This window comes from Chiloscyllium punctatum, chromosome 9, assembly GCF_047496795.1.
Source record: "Chiloscyllium punctatum isolate Juve2018m chromosome 9, sChiPun1.3, whole genome shotgun sequence".
In the NCBI taxonomy this organism is placed as follows: domain Eukaryota; kingdom Metazoa; phylum Chordata; class Chondrichthyes; order Orectolobiformes; family Hemiscylliidae; genus Chiloscyllium; species Chiloscyllium punctatum.
Window position 1 is genome coordinate 35,836,239 of NC_092747.1, and position 17,758 is coordinate 35,853,996.

The 17,758-nt window shown below is 42.3% G+C and overlaps 1 protein-coding gene across 1 annotated transcript in view; it reads right to left on the reverse strand.

The window, feature by feature from the left end:
* The window catches only part of kl (klotho), a 97,142-nt gene extending 79,799 nt beyond the window's left edge, over positions 1 to 17,343 (reverse strand). The window contains exon 1 of the mRNA XM_072577230.1: positions 15,787 to 17,343. Within this exon, the coding sequence (XP_072433331.1) occupies positions 15,787 to 16,497 (711 nt within the window). The 5' untranslated portion in view covers positions 16,498 to 17,343. The remainder of the gene's footprint in view (positions 1 to 15,786) is intronic.
* Between the last annotated feature and the right edge of the window lie 415 nt (positions 17,344 to 17,758).

The following is a 17,758-nucleotide window of genomic DNA, read 5'->3' on the forward strand; positions in this document are numbered from 1 at the left end:
AAATTAGCTGATTGCAATCTAATTGAGCTATTGGGTTAAAAAGGTTTAAATGACGTATGCATTTTCCAACAGATATCCTTGTGTCATTACTGATATTGTTTGTTGGGTATTTAATTACTAAAATTATTTAGTAAGAGTGTACTGGTTCAGTTCTTTCAAAGCAATATTCCATTTAGGAATGAACTTGCATTTAAAAAGTACCTTCCATTCAAAAGTGCTTTTACTCCACCAATTACATTTGCACTCGGTCTTCGTTCTTGCAGAAAGAAAGAAATTACATTTGTATAGCACCTTTGTATCTTAGTATGTTCCAGAGCACTTTACTGTCAAACCAATAGAAAACCAGGCTTGAGAAGCCATTTGGTTTACTCCTGATTCTGCTTCTTATGTTCTTATGTACTTTTTAAATGTATATAATACTCAATATTATAATTTTGGAAACCTAGCATTTGATTTATGCATGTGTATATCGCATAATAAAAATGCTATAATGATCAGTTGAGGCTGATTGAGGGAGAAATATTGACCAAAATACAAAGGACAACTCCTCTGTTCTCCTTACAATCCCATACTGTTGTAGGATCTTTCAGATCAAAGAGACACCTCAGGTTCATGTAGCACCAAGAACCCAGTGCCTCTGCAGGTGTCTCTCAGTATTGCAACAGCATTTAAGTAAAGCAATTAAGTCTCTAGCGTGAGAATTGAACCCATAACCCCTTGTCTTAGAGGTGTGGGTACTACTACTGAGCTGTAGCTGAAACCTTTTATGCAATTGCAGCAGGTATAAGGCAGACATCAATATTTGACAATAAGATAACCCAAACCAGAAATTTGCTATTCATGATACTGTTTCAGAGATAAATATTAGCCAGGATCCCTGCTCCTTTTCACACCCATTTTATGGGTTTTTTTACATTCACCTGACAGACTGTAAGAGTTTAATGTCTCATCAAATGGCAGCATCTTCGACAATACCCCTTCAGCACAAAGTATCAGCCTGGATTTTATAATCCAATAGTAAGATTTTGAATATACAACTTCCTTAATCAGAAATGATAGCAGTATCTTTGAGCTAACCACCCTTCTCAGAAGTGCAACAGTAATCACTCAGCCAATACTGATACTTTATTGCTGTATGCATACAGTCAGGACTTCTGTAACACGACAGTTGTGTTCTTGTGCAACTCCACGTTACAGAAAAATCGCACTATAGAAACAGCATTCCAAGCGTTGGCGCTGTAATCGCGTTACAGCTAACCCATGTTTTAAAAGTTCCTGTTGTAGTAACAGCATCGTGTCAATCATGTTACAGCGAATTTATGTTGACGAAATGAATGTTATAACAGAATGACCTGTATTGCATTTCATCGACTTTGTATATCCCCTAAATTTTCCTTATGCAAAATAGACAAATGCCTGCAATATTGAAATTTTAAGGAGTTGAAAATTCAACCAAATTGAGATTGAAACTGCTGAGCGTGGTATAGAGAGCACGACCGGCATTCAGCTGCTTACTTTGAGTTACAAAGAAATACTAATTGAAGAACATTGTAATGTTGTGTAACATTTACACCTGTATTAATTGACCTGTGTTATTAAAGGTAATTGCAAATTCACAGTAACAAAAACAGAAATTGCTGGAAATACTCAGCAGGTCTGACAGCATCTGTGGAGAGAAATTAGAGTTAACACTTCCAGTCCAGTGACTCTTCGTCAGGACTGGGATGAAGGATGAAGCAATGTTACTGCAGTATATTCTAAGACATTATTCCATTATACAAACCAGCCCATCACAACCTCCTAGTGATTGCAATTACTGGAAGGCAAATTCAGTAGTAAAGATTCTTCAGGATGTCAATTGATGAGAATGGTCAGTAGACTTCCATTTCAAAATACTAATTATTTTTCATGCTGAGTACATAGAGGGACGCTCATGTAACCAACATTAAATGAAAGATAAATAGTAAAACTGAATTACTACCTTCTTTGCTTAGTAGATGAAAGAACAAATCAATAGCATTTCATGGAAAATCAACAGCTTTAATTATGTAGTGTTATATTATATACACAACACACTGCAATACAAGTAGAGTATGCAACAGATTGCTTGAGGGAATTACTGTGTCACCAAACAAATAATCATGTGATTACTGCTTAAGCATTGGATAAGAAGTTATTACTTCATTTTTCCAAAGACGTAGAAGAGAAACTAAATATTTAAGTAGGAGAGTTCTGTTTGGTCAAGAAATGAACGTAACATATTCTGTTGGAAAAGGAACTTATAATGAAACATATATGACGAGCAATTTGACTCTTCTAGGTTTAATGTAGCCCATCAAAGTGGGAACCATGGTGATGGGGCCCATTCAATCACCAGAAAGATGGCATCATAAAATCATAGAATTCCTATAGTGCAGAAAGAGGCCATTGTGCCCATCAAGTCTTCACCCAAATCCCCATCCCTGTAACCCTACATTTCCCATGGCTAATCCTCCTAATCTGCATATCTCTGGATATTATGAGCAATTTACCAAGGCCAATCCACCTAACTTGCACGTCTTTGGACTGCGGGAGGAAGCCAGAACACCCAGCAGAATCCCAAGTAGACACAGGGAGAATGTGTAAACTCCACACAGGTACCACATCAGACTTCTAGCTGGGGAAAATCCTCCATCCATCATGTCAGAGGGCAAAAGGGGCTGGTGTGGGATTCTCAGGCATTAGCAGCAAGATGTCAATGACGTTATCAATGAGCCAATTGATATAAACTTTCCTGGGACCACCACAATTCACCACAATTAGAGATTAAATTAGAGAGTCATGACTTTCTCACACCACCTAATGGGCTGCAGCGTAATCTACTAGAACAGGTATTTTATTCTGAGGCATCCAGTGCCTGATCACCAGGGAAAGATTCCGCTGAAAGTCACCCCCTGCTCCTGCCTTCAATCCCTTGAGTCTCATTCTGTGAGTTCTCCAACCCATGACCTACAACCACACTGTGGCCTGTGGCTCTTAATTGATCCTGGCCTCTGATAGGTGCATTGTTGATATCTGCTGATAGCTGGTACTCACAGCAATAAGAAACTGCTGGCCTCTGGTTGGGCAGTAGGTCTCAGCAGGCAGGACTTCCACTGGCAGGATCCTCAATGCTAGAGAAAAGCAGACATTGGGCACTTAATACCATCTGACCTCCCAATGGAGTTGACAGGTACCCCTTAAGTTCTTCAGTTGGCGGGGTGAGACTTATATCGGCTAAATTAGACCCTGACCCACAGAACACCAGCCCACTTAACGGGCCTAATTTGCAAAAGCTTAACTGAATAATAAGTTGATGCTTAACTATTAGTTTCATTTGACTTTGGCAGTCTTCAGACAGGCTTGTGCCAGTAATCTAAAATCTAGGTATTGCAAGTATCTATAAAGTATTTACAAAAAATGTAAATGAATCACACACAATCTACCCAATGATTGAATATGTTTCCTTGTGGGTGCTTGGGCAATGCAAAAGAAGAGGTTCCAGGGCTTGAATTATATCCGACACTGAGTTAGTTGGTCATAACTGTGATAGAAATATGGATACTGTAATTGACCATAGCATAATGGCTTGGAAAAGGAAAGTCACCCAAGATTTGCATTCTCAATGGCTACTGGCTGCTAGTATACATATATAGAAGGCTGAGGAGGGCAGGATCAGGCTTTCCTGATGAATGCAAATTTCACCATCTACTGTGGTGAGATTTGAATCTATGTCCTTAAAAAAGAGTAGCCTCAATTTCAAGCTTACTAGTCCAGTGGTATGGCCACTACACCACAACTTTAGTGGAAATAAATTTCCTGGAGAACCCAAGGAGTGAAAAAAATTTCTTATGTTTCCAACGAACCATGGGTGGAAGTGAGCGCTGCATATACTCCTCCAGACAATCAGACTTATTGAATCCGATAACAAAGGCCATGTCTCCATCATTCACTCAGCTTCAGCCTCAGCATGTGCACCAGCTTGGAGAAGGTGCCACGTTGGCTGAGTCAGCAACACATCACATCAAAAGGGAGTGTCTGCAGCACTCCAATGCCCCTCTCCCACTGTTCCTACCCCAGACCCATATCAACTATCAAACATCATTGAATCCTATAAAAGTACATTATAATACATATTATAGACGACAGTGACCATCTCCATCTCCCGCAGCACCCTTCTAAGTTTCACAAGTTACGAGTCACTTTTGGCTGATGTTCACCTCTTTTTAAGTTATTACTGATAATTTAAAAAATCATTTAATACCATGTTATAGTCCAACAGGTTTATTTGGAAGCACTAGCTTTCAGAGTGCTGCTCCTTCATCAGGTGGTTGTGGAGGTTAAGGTCATGCTCACAGAATTTATAGCCCAGTGTCATGGAGATGTGATACAGTAAACAATTGTAGATTAAAACTTTCATCTTTTATAATGGGATATGCTGGTTTCTGTTCTTTGATATGTAAATTCCAGAACTTCTTTTAAATTACATTCTCATAAATGTAATTCAAATGAAAGTTTTAATCTAAGATTGTTTACTGTACCCCATCTCCATGACACTGGACTCCTTTGGCTATAAATTCTGTGAACATGACCTTAACCTCCACAATCACCTGATGAAGGAGCAGCGCTCCGAAAGCTAGTGCTTCCAAATAAACCTGTTGGACTATAACCTGGTGGTGCATGATTTTTAATTTTCTCCACCCCAGTCCAACACTGGCACCTCCAAGTCATGGCGACCACTGATAATTTTGTCATCATTGAGATGCCAATGTTTAATTTGTAAGCATCAATGGTATGTGTGCAAACTGTCTTTAATCAACATTTGAACCCTAAGCACATTTGCTCTGCATGGACGTTTGGAAGTTTACTCATCAATATTCAATGAAGTGATTACAAATTAAATGTAGCTTCAGTTTGCAAGCACATGTTTCATGCATTTTATCCTTCAATGTCCTGGTGTTCAGCAGATTTGGATCCCACACTTTCCCACACATCAAACTGACACTGGCTCCTGTCCCAGCCATTTTACAATTGCGTTTGCATCTAGAGAATGGCAAGTGATATCAGGGATAACAGTGTGCAGTGGACATCATCAGCACTGGGTTCTGCCTAATTGTCACAGAAATGTACCCCACCACCCAGTGCCTCCATATGCCCTGTTATTTTGCATTACTCTGATAGTCAATTTCTGCACATCCCACTCTGTGCAATCCACCATACTGCACTTGGCCTCCAACTGTCCACCTTGTCTGCTGAGCCCAACATTTCACTTTAAATGATGCCAACCCTATTCCTCCATGCCCGCACTGTGGATGCCATGGTAATGATCAATGCCAATGACCAATCCTGCTGTAGTCTGTCATGCTGTCTGATGTTGTGCCTGATTGTCTCCTTATACCTTGATTGAAACCCCATTACCATCCTGTCCCCACATCAACATCTCAAACTTATGTTTTTTCACCCCACGGCCTTGACTACTGCACCCTTACCCCTAAAACAGCTAGTCCATGCACCATCTTCACTGATCAACACATGGACCCCAGTGCTGTGTTTACCCCAGGTGCCTAAGCAATGTCAACAAACATCCTCTAAACATGACTGGTCAAACCTCTAATCACTGTCGTTGCAGTTCCCCACCTGAGAATATTTGATTCCTCTGACTGCCAGTGCTGACCTTATAGGACTGACTGTTGCCACATCCTGACTTTAGTCAGACCTATCCCTTGACTGTGACCAGCCCGAGCAGACAGCTGACTCAATCCCTACACTGTGTGCAGACAGCCCATAACTGAGAGCCTCAGTACCCACTGATAACAGCTGTCCACATTCCCCCCACACACACTTGACCCAACTGCGGATGAACCCCCATCCAATTTCCAATGTGCCCATTTGGTTAAATAAACATGCCATGTGTTTGCCCGGCAAGCAGCTGGCACATTCTGGAGGTGTTAGATTGATGTCTCAGTGTGCCGACAGCAACACAGAAAAGACAAGTATGACCAGCAGTATGTGTGTCTGCACAAAGAACATCAGTATGACAACTGTGATAGCTCTAGCTGAAGCACTAACTGTAGCAGGCATGGTGCGCATGGCAAAACAAGGTAAGGCATGGCATGGATGCTAGGACCAGGCAGATAGGTGCTCAATTAGCATTCGCTAGGAGGGCGAGGAAACATCCTGACCCAATCCATGAGCTGAGTGCCTGTCCTTACAGCAGCCTTTCTGTCACCAATGCACCCTACAATGCAGGACAGTACATCCTCGGCAACACGGATTCTGAGGGGTTGGCAATTATTAGGTACAAATATCTGTGGATAAGGGATGCGCGTGGCTGGTGCCTATGGTTCTGCCCTGAGATGCTGTTGCACACTACAACATAGAGACTCTTCACAGCTGGTGGTGAGGTTAAGTCACCAGGTCCCCAGGTTCTCAACTTCCATGTTGAGAAGTTTTGTCTCTAGTTTGCTCATGGTGGATGGTAGAATAGAAACTGCGTGTCAGTTTGCTGCTCCCTAGTGAGAATCTTGTCTTGACACCTCAAATTTGGTTAAAAGGTGAATCAAATTCCTCCCAGCCTTGTGATGTACCATATTCCTGATGAAGGACTTACGCCCAAAACATTAATTTTCCTGCTCCTTGGATGCTTCCTGACCTGCTGTGTTTTTTCCAGCGCCACACTTTTCGAACATGTCTTGCTCAGCCAATCCTGCCACATTTCTTAGCATAGCACACACAATTCAATCCCTGTAAGATTCTGCATCTGGTGTTTAGTAAATGGGTTTTTATTTATCATTTTGTGCTATAAACATCTTGCAATATGAAATCTTGACATGTCAATGTTTCAGCTATTAATGAGACTTGCAAATTTACTTCATTGGTTTCTACTGAGGTCATAATAAGTTATATAGTTATAGGTGTTAGTGAGTTTTGAGAAGATTTGTAGCTCAGGTTGCTGAGCTGTAAGGTTTGTTTTCAGATGTTTTGTCACATTCCTTGGTACCCAAGGAAACCTAAACACATAAATAGAAAGCAGGTCATACTACCAGTGCTTCACCCAGAGGCTCACTGATGCTGTGACCTAGTATGGTGACGAAACTCCTGAAAACAAACCTTACAGCTCAGCGAGCAAACCTACATCCATAGTCATAGGTAGCCAAATATGAAGTTCTACAGAGATCAACAGCCAAGGTCTACAATTCTGGAAGCATGAAAATGCAGACGAATTGTGGGCACTGGATGTCCATTCACTTTTACAGGCCTGAAGTCCTGGTATTGAAGTGTGCATATTCATCCACAGCAGATACCAGCAGCCAAGCTCTCTGGTGCTGTTCTGATATGACAAGAAAGCTGACCCTTTCACTGTAACTTCAAGAGAGGGTTATTCCTCATCCATCTCCTGCCGATCAGGCACCCCTCTGTGTGTATCTGCCTGAGGGAGGATCTCGTGAGTTTCATTGAGCTTCTCTTCTGTCGTCTACCTGTACACTGAATAACTGGGTCTGTTATCTGGGAAGAGACAAAAAAACTGCAGATGCTGGAATCCAGATTAGACAGGCAGGAGGCTGAAAGAACATAGCAGGCCAGGCAGCATCAGGAGGTGGAGAAGTCAATGGCGTGATATCTGGGAAGCTTTCAATGCAGTAGCCTGCTCAGCTTGATCGACCTGGAAAATACTGCTGGGAGAAGACAACCTAAATTATCACCCAACACCTGTTCTATCAGCTGTCTCAGACTTCTCAATGCTAGGTCACTGGCTATGTAAGAAATATTTCCTGCTGCTTTCTCTCTTTATATTACTAATGGAGTCTCAGTTTCAAAAGACAGTAGCTTCCCACTGTGCAGCTGCCTCAGCTGTGCTGCTGAGCTCTTCACACAGCATGGGCCCTATGTGCCGTCCCAAGATTTCATTGCACCCATAGCAAATGGAATAATTGTCCTTTGATTCACACCAATTGGCTTCCTGCTGCTGCCAAACAGGTAGCCATTGCTACTGAGAGTCCACCTCCAGTGAAAGCACATGGAGGTAGAAATACATCAGCGGGCTGACCAGCGACGCACCTACCTAAACTCTACTCCCACACCCCCAAATCTGCTTCATTGGGCCAGGGAGATTCATTAATTCTGTTTCTCTCTCCACAGCTTTACCTATTAAGTATTTACAGCATTTTCTGGTTTTATTTCATTTCTGGCTTAAAAAGAAGTATTTTATTTTGTGCAAGCATCCCATTTTCACTGAATAAAAAGTGAAAAAAAGAACTGGCAATGTAACTTAGACCTAATGTCCTATATTAGTCTGAACAGCAACCAGCCTGAACTAGGTAACTGAGCTCTGTGAAGCAATTTGTGCCTGTGTTCTCAGTATATAAAATCTTGAAAACAAACAACATTTGAGACTGAAAAATAACTGGCTTTGAAGGGACAATTGATATTATAAGTTGGTACTAGGGTTATTCATTTATGCTGTGCTTTATACTAAACTTCATCTGAAGTCCATATCTCGCTTTCATTTCTTGGTTTGATCCATTCAGATTGCTATATTGCTTCAATAGATGACCACACCATAAACAACACCTATTTAAACACACTCTCGTAATATAAACTCACTTGAGTGGAAGCGGTTTGGCAATGCAATTAATGATACCACTAAGCATATCATAAATCTCATGACTATGTACTCTGAAGGCAAAGAGTCGTCCTTGCACATGATTTCAATTTCAGCGAGCCATTAGCCCACGTTAAATGGAAAGTCAGACTCCACTGCAGATGGTGAATCCTTAAAAACAGCTTGGCTGACCTCGCACATGCATTTAGTGGGGCTCTGAGCAGCTTTTCTGAATTTCATATGCAGTGTCAATGTCTGGCAGCATTGCAAGACCTCAAGGCCACCCAGAACTATTAAACCTGACAGGGAGACAGGAATAGTCATCCTTGACAAGCCTAATTATGTCAACAAAATGCATGCCATTCTTAATGACAGGGCTATATTTGTTTCCATTGGATCTGCCGCCCAGCGTGCTTGGGGAGCCTTGTTCAAAAGCAAAATTTAAAAGAAGCGTGCTGGGCTTGAGTATGAACAATGAGCTTAAAAGGTGTGGTGCTGGAAAAGCACAGCAAGTCAGGCAGCATCCAAGGAGCAGGAGACCCGACATTTCGGGCATACGCCCTTCATCAGGAATGTGAGCGTTCCCAAGGGGGCTGAGAAATAAATGGGAGGGGGGTGGACTTGTGAGAAGGTAGCTTGGCAGGCGATAGGTGAATGAAGGTGGGGGTGATGGTGATAGGTCGGAGAGGAGGGTAGAGCGGATAGATAGGAAAGAAGATGAACTGGTAGGACAGTTCATGAGGGTGGTGCTGAGTTAGAAGTTTGGAACTGGGATAAGATGGGCAGAGGGGAAATGACAAAACTGGTGCAAACAACACTGGTGCCCTGGGGTTGAAGGGTCCTAAGGCGTTCTTCCTCCAGGTGTCGGGTGGCTTGGATTTGGTGGTGGACGAGGCCCAGGACTTGCATGCCCTTGGTAGAGTGGGAGGGGAAGTTGAAGTGGTCAGCCACAGGCCGGTAGGGTTGTTGGGTGTGTGTGTCCCAGAGATTTCCAGCATCTGCAGTCCTCACTTTCTTCTACGAACAATGAGCTGCTGGGTGATTTATACAATGGGGTTTGGTCCTCATAGCTCATTCATCTGTATTTTATGGGTTGCCCAAGACACATAAAAATGAAGTACTGTCTTATCTAGAAATAGTTTTGCACAGCAAGATTGGGTGAATTGCTACAAATAGTTATCAGCAAGTTTTCCACAGCATTGTGAAGAATTTCTTCACATTTACAAAAACAACACAGAATGTCGATAATAGTAGTACCATGTGCTCATTTGACATTGCTTACCTATTCATCATCGTGCCACTCATAGAAGCCAGAGACATTTGCACTGCAGCACTATATCGTGATGATATTGCCCCAACATCATTGTATTATCAGTATTCATTGAACTTATGAACTCAGCAACTTGTGCAACTGAGATTAGTTTAACAATACAATGTATACCCAAATAAATGTTGGTACCATGAGATAGCTACTAAGTCCAGTTTTCGTAAACATCTTTGTTAGATTCCATGAGAAAAACATCTTCAGTGAAGTGATGCCTAATTTTTTCTCTCTTGTATATTTCTGACACATAAATGACATGTTTACTCTATGTGCAGCAACATGTAAGAATACAAGTCTGCACTCAAATTCATCTTTGAAATGGAGCATTCAAATGAGTTTCCTTTTCTCGATGTCCCAGTTGATAAATCAGCCCAGGGTTCTCTACATGAGAAGAACATGTTAGATGAGACAGGCACTCAGAGCGGGGAGCAGTCCAAGGGTTTGGAGCAGCACAGAAGGAGAGTGCTTGGGAAGACTCAAAATAGCACAAGAGGACAGTCTGGGAGCTGCTTCCTGTCTTATTCCAGTACTGAGGAAAAAAGCTGATTGGTGAGTACTAGTACGTTTTGCTACTATTCTAATCATAACAAATATATTTTTATAAAATTACAGTATGATAGGTCAGCTTGTCTGAGTAGTACATATCCTGCAGTATGTATAAAGTAACAGAGACACCATGTATCCCAGCCAAACACATCTCCAAGATATGCTACTGGCTGAACAAGTCCTGAGTTCTGGGTTTTGGAACTTCAGCAATGCCTCAAGTCACAGTTTTGCACCTGCAACACGGAGGCTACATGTGCAGCACATTTAGCGAGGCAGCCATACTGCAGGTTCAAGGTGCACTGACAGTGAAGAAATGACTGACCATTAAGTCAGCTAAACCCAGCAAGCAGTAGTGCAGGAGTCCCCTGAATCTATTGTGTTTGCATTGGTATTCCATTTTTGATACTGGTGCGGCTAATGGTTCCTCAGGAGAGTGCAGCCAATGCCAAATTGAGGGCAGCACTGGGGACTCAGCTGTACAGTGAGGGTCCAAGTACAATGGAATAGCAATAATGATATACGATTTAGTAGTTGGGGATCAGATAGGCATTTCTGTGGTTGTCAAAATGACTCTAGGATGGTATGTTGCCTCCCTAATGGCAGTGTAAGGGAGTGGCTGCAGCATATTCTTCCAGGAGAGGGTGATCAGCCAGAGGATGTGGACCATGTTGGCACATATGACTTAGGTAGGAATGGGGGGATGAGGTCCTGAAAGCAGATTGCAGGGAGCTGGTTTGAGACTGAAAATCAGAACCTCTAAAGCAGTAGTCGAAAGATTACTTCCAGCCTGATCTCCTATTAAGTACAGAAATGGGAGAATTAAGTGATTGAACACATGGCTAGACAGCTGTTAAGACCTTAAGACCATAAGAAACCAGAACAGGAGAAAGCCATTCGGCCCCCTGAGCCTGCTCCATCATGCAATAGGATCATGACTGATCTGACATTCCTCAAGTCCACTTTCCTGCCCTCTCCTCATAACTCTTGATTCCCCTTACTGATCAAATATTTATCTATCTCAGCCTTAAAAACGCACAAGGACTCTGGCCTATAGCTCTCTCTAGTAAGGAAGTATCCCCTCTGCATTTACCTTGACAAGCCGCTTTAGAATTCCATGTTTCAAACAGATCTCATTCACTTCTCATTCTTCTAAACTCCAGTGAGTAGAGACCCAACCTCTTTAGCCATTGTTCATGAAAAGCTCCTTCAATACCGGGAACATTCGAATGAACCTGGAAAGGTGCTGTACAAGGTTAGGCACAGATTTCTGAGCTATTGGTACCAGTTTGGAGAAGATGGAATGTCATAAGCCAGTCAGTCTATACCTGAACAGGAGAGTATAAATATTTTTGTACAGAGATTTCCTAATGCCCAAATTCAAGTTGTTGCCATGAGATCCCCACGAAGTCTAGTGGAGAGGGCTTAAACAAAATTGGCAAAGGAATAGGAATTGCAGGTCAAAGCTTAACAAATGACTTTGAAAGATAGGAATCAGAGAATAAAAATCATACATCACAGAAAATAAGTAGTATTAAAATATAAATATGTAAACGTAAGGAGTACTAAGAACAAATCAATGAGCTAAGGGGGCAGATACTGGATTAGTGGTGCTGGAAGAGCACAGCAGTTCAGGCAGCATCCAACGAGCAGCGAAATCGACGTTTCAGGCAAAAGCCCTTCATCAGGCAGATAGACATGTGTCATTGCTATAAAGAAATTTGGCATAGAAAGTTGCATGAATGTTAGTTAAACATCCTCAATATATCCAGGCAGGATAGAGAAGGGAAAAAATAAAGATGGAAGTGTAGCATTATTACTTAAAGAATCAATCATGGCTGTAAGGGAGTAAAATATGTTGAATTGATGATTTGGAGATGCTGGTGTTGGACTGGGGTGCACAAAGTTAAAAACCACACAACACCAAGTTGTAGTCCAACAGGTTTAATTGGAAGCACACTGGCTTTCGGAGCACTGTTCCTTTAGTCACCTGATAAAGGAGCAGCACACCGAAAGTTAGTGTGCTTCCAATTAAACCTGTTGGACTGTAACCTGGTGTTGTGTGATTTTTAATGTTGAATTGAAGTATCAAATCAGGTCGCATGGGTTGAGCTCAGAAACAAAACAAAAGAGGTAGCCACGTTGTTCACTGTGTTCTGTAAACTCACAAAAAGTGGGGAAGAGTTAGAGGAGCAAATATGTAGGCAAACACTTAAGTCAAAAAACAACAGAGCGACAGTAGTTGGGGACTTCAACTATACAAATATTTACCAGGGTATAAACAGTGTGAAAGGCACAGTGGGCACAAAATTCTTGAATTGTATTCAAACGAACTTTATCAGCTAGCATGTAATAAGCCCAATGAGAGAGAGGGCAATTGTAGACTTATCCTTAGGAAATGGAAGTGGACGAAGAGGATGGAATATCAGTGGGTGGTCATCTTAGAGATAATGATCATAATAAATCTAGATTCGACATCTACATGGAAAGGAACAAAGATAGAACAAAACTGAAAGGAGTAAAACCATCATGCTGAAAGCATCTCTCTCCACAAATTTAGTCAGATCTGCTGAGTTTCTGTAGCACTTTCTGTTTTCATTTTAGTAAAAATTCTAAACTAAGGAAGGCAAACTACAAAGCTGAGAGATCATCTGGTAAAAGTGGACTAATTACAGCTACTTGAAGAGAAATCAGTGGCAAATCTGTGGAAGAAATTCAAAAGCGAGATTGCATGGGCACTGTGTAAACATACCCTCACAAAGTAGAGGGATTGCAATGCTAAATTTTCTGGTTACCAAGAAGTAGATAGGGTTAAAAAAAACTACAATTTGTGACAATCTCAAAAATGTAATTCTTTAGAAAGATCAGAGGAAGTACAGGGGTGAAGAGAAAAAGTAAATTAAGAATGCAAAGAGAGGATGTGAAAAATTATTAGTTGATAAAATTAAAGAAAATGCCAAGATGCTTGATCAGCACATCAAGAACAAAAGGATGACTAAGGGAGACATTAGGTCTGTCAGAGATATACATGGTAATTTGTGCATAAATGCAGAAGATAAGAAAGTATTTGGCCCGTGTCTTCAGAAAGGAGAGGGCCCTCTTTGCAGGCAGGCAGAAAGAATACATGCATACACTGCACCTTTTTCAACTCAACAAAGCAAGCTATTCTCCAGTTTATTTCTCAGAGCAATGCCTTGACCAATCAGAGACAACCACCCTGGTTTAAAATTTAAACAAGGTTTGGCAACTTCTTATCATCCAACTTTCTTTTTTCATTCACAAGGTGCAGGCTTTACTGGTTGAGCCAGCAATTATTGCTCATAACTAGCTGCCCTTGAGAAGGTGGTGATGGGGAGGTGCCTTCTTGAATTACTGCAGTCCATTTGCTGTAGGTAGGCCCATACTTCTAGAGCTGATGCATTCTCTATGGTAATGCCTCTACCAATCTGAGTCCATGTGCCAATCAATCAGCACTCATACAATATAAAATGTGATTTTCCTTTGCTTGGATATTTTTTCAGAATTGTGCTGGTGAGTGCAAGAGGAGAACTTGTAAAAAAAAGTGTCATTTTCAACCTGATGTTTTTCAAACAAATGATATCCAGTAACTCCAAACCAATGGATAAGTTAGTTATACAGCTGGTGCTAGCACCTGGATAAACTACTGCTCAAGAACGGTTCATGATTCATTATGGATTTATGATTTATTTATTTATGACACAATTCTTTGATGTTGCAATCATTGTGAAATATTTTCAACCAGGTGAGGCAGTTATTTTCTTATAGAGGGGACACAGCAGTGCCATAAAATCCATTGACGTGTTTAATGAACATTTATCTGCCTAAACGATTGTTTATCAGACCCTGATTCTTGAGGTGGCAGGGCTGACACATGAAGAGAGTCTGAATTGGTTAGGACTACAATCACATAAGTTTCAAAGAATAAGGAGGGCTCTGAAAGAAACCTATAAAATTTGAACAGAGTTGGACTAGGTAAACTCAGGAAGGATGTTCCTGATGAACTAGGGAGTCCAGAATCAGGGGTCATAGCTTAAAGATATGGGGTAGGACTGAGATGAGGAGAAATTTCTTCAGCCAGACAGTGGTGAACCTGTGGAATTCTTTGCCACAGAAAGTAATTGAAGGCCAAAACATTGAATATTTTCAAGAAGGAATTAGATATATTTCTTAGGGCTACATGGATTAAAGGATATGGGGAGAAGGTGGGAACTGGGTACTGGGTCGGGTGATCAGCAATGGCTATGGTGGACCAGGCTTGAAGGGCCAACTGTTCTACTCCTGTTTCTGTTTGTTTCTTTATGTGAGAGCGAAATCACTCTTCCAAGAAATAGTCTTCATGCCCTTTTTTTCATCCAAATAAAATCTTTGATATCCATCCTTTTCTTGATTACAGTTAAGTTGTTAATATATGCAACTGTTTATATTGGTTTATTCTCCTGACAATTCCTTGTTAAAATTCTCCCTATGTCCATCGGAATGATTGTTTTCTGTAGTTTTTACATTTACAGTTTACATTCCTCTGCTTGAGGATTTCTTTCCCACCTGTGTAACCAAGGCATTCAAAAAAAAGGAATTGGATCATGAATTAAAAGGGTGGGGTGGGGGGGAGGTGCAGGACTAAGAGGAAAAGACGGGGACGTGGCAGAGTGAGCTGCTGTCGCGCAGAGCCAGCACAGTTGTGAAGGACCGAATGGTCTACCTCTTTGTTATAACAATTCTACGAGTCTCTAATTTTATCTCCATTGGCCAATGTCACATAACCACATTGCTTGGTATATTCCGTTTAGACAAAGTCTTTTTTTAAATTGTGTTGAAGTTAACAAGGACACTGACAAGTCTGCACGATCCCATGTCGTCATGTAGCTTTGCTTTGTGAAAAGTGTAACTGTTTACAAAGTATTATTGAACTAAACTCGATCACACGGGATTTACGCAAATCTTCAAAACTTTCCTTCTCTTCACCAAAGTTCGGTTGAACATATCTGAGCCGTCATTTTTTTTAAAAAAACTCTTCTACATATGATCACAATTTGAAAAAAAATGATAAAACACAACTATTTGTCCAAACACTTAGTTCCTCTGTACCAGGGGCTCTTTCAATGTTTAGTTTAATAGAGTTTTAACTCGAGAGAAAGTTGACTTCCTTTTCGTGGTCAACATTTCTTCCACTCAGCCCTCATTCTAGAAGGTTTTGGTATCCCCAGTTAAACCAGGGTGCTCCCAGAGCTATATCGAATACAGGTCGCAAGGCATCGTTCAGTATCACGGAACGCCTTACCTTAATCAGATTATGTGCCACTGTGTAGGGTACATGTGGGGTTCCCTTGATACCAGGAGCAAGCTTTCCCGTGCCATATCCGTGCCAAGCCAGGGCGTAAGGGTTGTCGATTGTGATCCAATACTTCACCTGGTGCCCGAAAGACTCGAAACAAAACCAGGCGTATTCACTGAAGCGCTCTACCAAGGTTTCATTAACCCAGCCTCCATACCTGTCCTGGAGAGCCTGAGGCAGGTCCCAATGGTACAAAGTCACTATGGGCTCAACGCCTATATCTCGGAGTCTCTGAATGAAGTGTGAGTAAAATCTGAGCCCAACTTCATTGCGGCTTGAGAGCAGGCCATCTGGGAAGATCCTGGCCCAGGCGATGGAGAAGCGGTAATGTGTGACACCCAAAGTTTGGATGGCGGAAATGTCCCTCTCTATGTTATTGTAACTGTCACTGGCCACATCCCCGTTGACACTGAGCTGTTTGTGGGTGAAGGTGTCCCAGACGGACGCTCCTCTTCCATCCTGCTGCCAGGCCCCTTCTGTCTGGTAAGCTGATGTGCCCACAGACCACATGAAGCCCTCAGGGAAGGTATCATGTAGGAACAGGTTGTCCTCCGGGTAAGGCAGGCTGGCAAACCTCGCCCAGGTCCCATCCCCTGCCCCATTCAGAGAGACGAGGGATGGCCACAGAAGGAGCAGGGAGAGCGCTAGTGGCTTCATGCTGTTGCCCGCTGCCTGGTAGACATGTCCTGCTCAGTGCTGTGGTCTATAAGCTGCCTGGCAAAGGGAGGCGATGTGCTCTTTGCAGTGACATACACACAGCATGCCCGCATTACACTCGCACAGGTTTGTCGTAAGGCTCAACAGAACACCGGCACCTCCATCCAGGACATCTACTAATAATTACCCACTGGACTGTTCCTGACCAACAGCTTGGGGCCAGAGAAAAAGCGAGGCACACCGAGACAGAGAGAGAGAGAGAGAGAGCAGCCAAGTGATAACCAGTCACTAAATACCCTGAAGAGTTTGGCTAATTCCGGAGACGCATCAGAGCTTTTCCCAGTTTGTGTCCTTCTTGTTGTCCTCAGGTATATGTTCACAGACCGGAGATTGACTGCAGGCAGCGGCGGAGAGTCGTCTCACCTTCTACCTGCGATTTCCGTGCGTCATGTAACTTTCCAAAATTCTGACAGAAAGTGACGGGTGTAGTTTAGTGTAGGTTTCAGTCAGAGCAGAGCGAGCTGCCTGTTGTCAGGGTTTTAGAGAGAGAGAGAGAGAGAGAAACCTGTGACAGATCGCAGCAATCGATCAGGAAACTTTAGCGACTGTTGGTGGTGAACGAATTCCCCTTTCCCGCGTCCCGGGCACTGTCCTTTTGACATCTCCCCAGGGCCCCTCCTCTGTCGCTGCCTCAAGTGTTTCTTTTTCCCCTGACTTTGCGGGACTGGAAAGTTTCCCGTCAGTTGTGATGTGAAGAAGTGAGTGCGTGCGAACTGTACCGAGTGTTCACAAGTTCTTCCAAGAGGAAAGAGAGAGCGCGGGAGACGGCCACGAATGACTGCAGCTGCCTGTTAATGATTACTCTGATCCAACCCAGTGCCTTGTTGACATTTAAATACCTCCTTACCACTCCGGATTCAATACCGCTAGACTACGAAATGAAGGATCTACATCATATATTCAAACCAAATTCGTCTTTCGAATAGAAGTACAATGCTCCCAGTTTCATCTGCGGTGAAGAAAATTAAAGATCATTTTCACTGGAGTTAAATGTGTGGCTATTTATGATTGTTTTTCCTTTGCCATCTTCCATCTCAGCACCTTGGTCCTGGAGGAACGCTGTCTCTTTTTTTTTCACTGCATCAATTGTATATGATAGAAATGACAAAGCTTTAATTCCTAATGAAGGGCTTATGCCCTAAACGTCGATTCTCCTGCTCTCCTGGATGCTGCCTGATCTGCTGTGTTTTTCCAGCGCCAC